General features: G+C 66.5%; 1 protein-coding gene across 1 annotated transcript; it reads left to right on the top strand.

Annotated features, from left to right (window-relative positions):
• Positions 1 to 628: 628 nt before the first annotated feature.
• On the top strand, positions 629 to 2,213 carry ZNRF4 (zinc and ring finger 4). The gene is given in 4 exon segments (XM_030335163.1): positions 629 to 649; positions 743 to 810; positions 1,063 to 1,192; positions 1,194 to 2,213. Coding segments are annotated over 4 exon segments (1,239 nt in total).
• Positions 2,214 to 3,296: the final 1,083 nt, after the last annotated feature.

Genomic DNA, 3,296 nt, shown 5'->3' with positions numbered 1-3,296 from the left:
CCAGAGAGGTCGAGTGATTTACCTGGTGCCATCCAGACCTGAGCAGGCTAGCCTAGCCCAGGAGGAGGCAGACTCGGGGTGGGGGCTTTGGGGGAGAAGGGGAGGGGAGGCCGGGAAGCTGTCACCCAGGGCTCTGGCGGAGGATGGGGACACAGCTGGGGACCAGGCTGGGGAAGAGGCACCGAGGTGGGAGAGTAAAGCTGGTGCAGGACTGAAGGCATACCAGGCAGTGGGTCAGGGACCCCCCCCTTTCCCACCAGCGCCCCCCCCCCCCGCCCCGGCACCCTTCTCCCCCACCCCCTCAATCAAATCTAGTTAAACTCTAAGGACCTATGAACTCAGACCTAAGTCCTGAGAAAGAGCCAGCCCCGGAGAAAGGGCCCTCTAGGCCGAGAGCACAGCCTGTGCAAAGGCCCTGGGGCAGGACCAGGCCTGGCGTGTTGTGGCGACAGTGAGGGGGCGCCTGTGGCTGGAGCAGAGGGAATAGAGCGGGAGAGAGGGAGGAAGTTGGGAATTTGGGTTTTAAGAACCGACCTCGTGGGGGGAGGGCGTCGTGAACAAGTCTGGGTCCTTCTGGGTATCTGAAAAGGGGGCACCTTCCTGGGTGGGTCTCTGGGAGGCTGGAGAGATGATGCTGTACAGGACGAGTGTGAGTGCCGGGTCCGGGCCACCGGGGGCCGCTCTGTGGCCCCCCTGAGCCTTACGGGCTCCAGGAACTGAGCATGCCCTGAACCTCCCACAGGTTTCCTCTGAGGCTGCTCGGGCCGCTGGCTCTGAGACCCAGGAGTTCTGTCCCGGCCACAGCCCTAGGCAACCGGGGGGGCTCCTGGGGACAGGATGTAACAGGATGATGTCACAGAGGCCAGCGGCACCTGGAACCCTGGGGGCCCCTGGCCTCGGTGCCATCCTCCAGCAAGGCCTCCCGGGCGGGTCGACTGCTCCTGAGACCGGCCTTCACAGACACGCCCGATGCACGCTGGGTGCCACCGGGAGCAGTTTCTGCCTGGGGCCGCCCGGGGCCCGGCTGCCCCCGCTCACCCGCCTCTGAGCACCCCCTCCGAGCTCGCCTCCCTTCCACCCGGGCCACGGGCGCCCTGGGAGGCCCCGGAGATGCCCGCAGGCCTCCCGTCTGCGGTCCCCGGCGGGACCTAGCTGCGCACAGCGGCCGGAGGAGGCGGAGGGGGGGCGGCCGTGGGGTGGCGGTCGCCCTGATCCTGCTGGCCCTGCTGGCGCCCTCGGGGGCGGCGGTGCGGGCCGTGCGGGCCGGCAACGCCAGCACCCTGGACTTCGCGGACCCGCCGGCCCTGTTCGGGGTGCCCCTGGCCCCCGAGGGCGCGCGGGGCTGCCTGACGGAGGCCGAGCCGGCCGACGCGTGCCGCCCCATCGCGGGCCCGCGGCCGGGCAACGGCTCGCTGGGCGCCATCGTGCTGATCCGCCCAAACGACTGCACGGTCGACCTCAAGGCGCTGCACGCGCAGCGGGCCGGCTTCGAGGCGGCCGTCGTGCGCAACGCGCGCTCCGACGAGCTGGTGCGCACGGCGCCCGGGTTCGAGGAGCCGCGACGCCAGATCGCCATCCCCTCGGCGTTCGTGGGCGAGGCCGCCTCGACGGACCTGCGGCTCATCGTGCGCTGCGACAGGGCGGGCCACGTCCTCCGGCTGCCCGACTACCCGCCGTGCCCCAAGCCGGACCGCCACCCCGTGCCGGCCGCGTCCTGGGTGCTGGGCCGCGCCCTGGCCCTGCTCACGTCCGCCTTCTTCGTCCTGCGACGGCTGTGGGCCTGGCTGGGGGCCCCGGGGCCCCGGGGGCCGGCGGCCCAGACGCAGGCCCGCCGGAAGGCCCGGGTCCGCACCTTCACGCGGAGGAACGACCTGTGTGCCATCTGCCTGGACGACTACGAGGAGGGCGACCGGCTCAAGATCCTGCCCTGCTCCCACACCTATCACTGCAAGTGCATCGACCCCTGGTTCGCCCAGGCCGCCCGCCGCTCCTGCCCGGTGTGCCAGCAGTCGCTGGCCGGCACGGAGGACGGCTCCGACTCCACCGTCGAGAGCTTGGGCGACGAGGACGCCTCGCTGCCCGGCCACCGGCCCCCGCTCTGGGCCGTCCAGGCCCGGCTGCGCTCGCGGAGGCTGCGGCTGCTGGCCCGAGCCAGCTCGCACGGCCGCGCCCAGGCCACTGCGTCCCCGGAGAGGCCCCCAGAGCCGCCGTGAGGCCCCGCGGCCCCTGGCCGACCCAGATCGGGGCAGGGAGGGTGGAAATGCGGAGCGTTTCTAGTCTAGAGAGAATAAAGTGTGTCTGAAAACGGATTCTCGCCCTGGCTGCTGTGAGACCACGGGCTTCCGGCCCCTCCCGCCGCCCGTGTGGCGGACCCCAGCGGAGCCTGAGGCTGGATCCTGGGGGCCGGGTGGGGGGAGTCGCCGTGCGGTCACCGACGGTGGCCCTGGGACACCCCGTGCCTCCGGTCCAATCCCGGGCACGCAGGCTGCTGACCCCCGGTTGGCTTATTCGTTACGCATTTCAACGTTCTGTGTGTGTGTGTGTGTGTGTGTGTGTGTGTGTTTTCAAAATGTTTTACTTCGCACTGATTTTAGGTTTCCGGAAGAGTGGCAGAGATACTCCAGAGGGTTCCCACGTACCCCTCACACCTCTCACGTGGCCCGAGAAAGCACCGTGGGCACGTTATGGTGAACTCACGTCCAGCTTTTATCCGAATTTCCCCACCATTGCAAAATTTCATGGTGGAGAATGTCAAACGCACCCACGTAGAGAGGATGGAATAATGACCCCCCCCCCCCACCGTCCTGCCACAAACCCATTACTCAGATTCAGCCAGTGTCTATCTAGGGCCGCTCTCAACTCCTGTGCCCTTCCACTCACCCCCTCCCTTGTCATTTTGATGCCAATGCCAGATGGGTTTCATCTGGAAGCATGGGGTGTTTCGAAAGCAGCGGCTCTCAGCGGGGGTGGGGATTGGATTGACCCCAGGGTCATGGGATCGAGCCCCGTGTCCAGCTCTGGGCTTAAGGTTCTCTCTCTCTCCCTCTCCCTCTGCCCCTGTCTCCTGCTCACGCACACTCTCCCCCTAAACTAATAATAATAATAATAATAATAATAAACCCCACGGACTTCAGTATCGTGTTCAAAATAATGATTCCCTAACAGCCTCAGACATCCATCCAGGAGACACACGGAAATGCGGACCCCGTGATGTGTGTTTCTTTGGGCTGTCTGGCTCAGAATCTACGTAAAATCTAGAGTCGTCGGCGGTCTCCTAGGTCTTTTTTTTTTTTTCT

Source organism: Lynx canadensis, chromosome A2 (assembly GCF_007474595.2).
Source record: "Lynx canadensis isolate LIC74 chromosome A2, mLynCan4.pri.v2, whole genome shotgun sequence".
Taxonomy (NCBI): domain Eukaryota; kingdom Metazoa; phylum Chordata; class Mammalia; order Carnivora; family Felidae; genus Lynx; species Lynx canadensis.
This window is presented reverse-complemented; position numbering and strand designations above follow the sequence as displayed.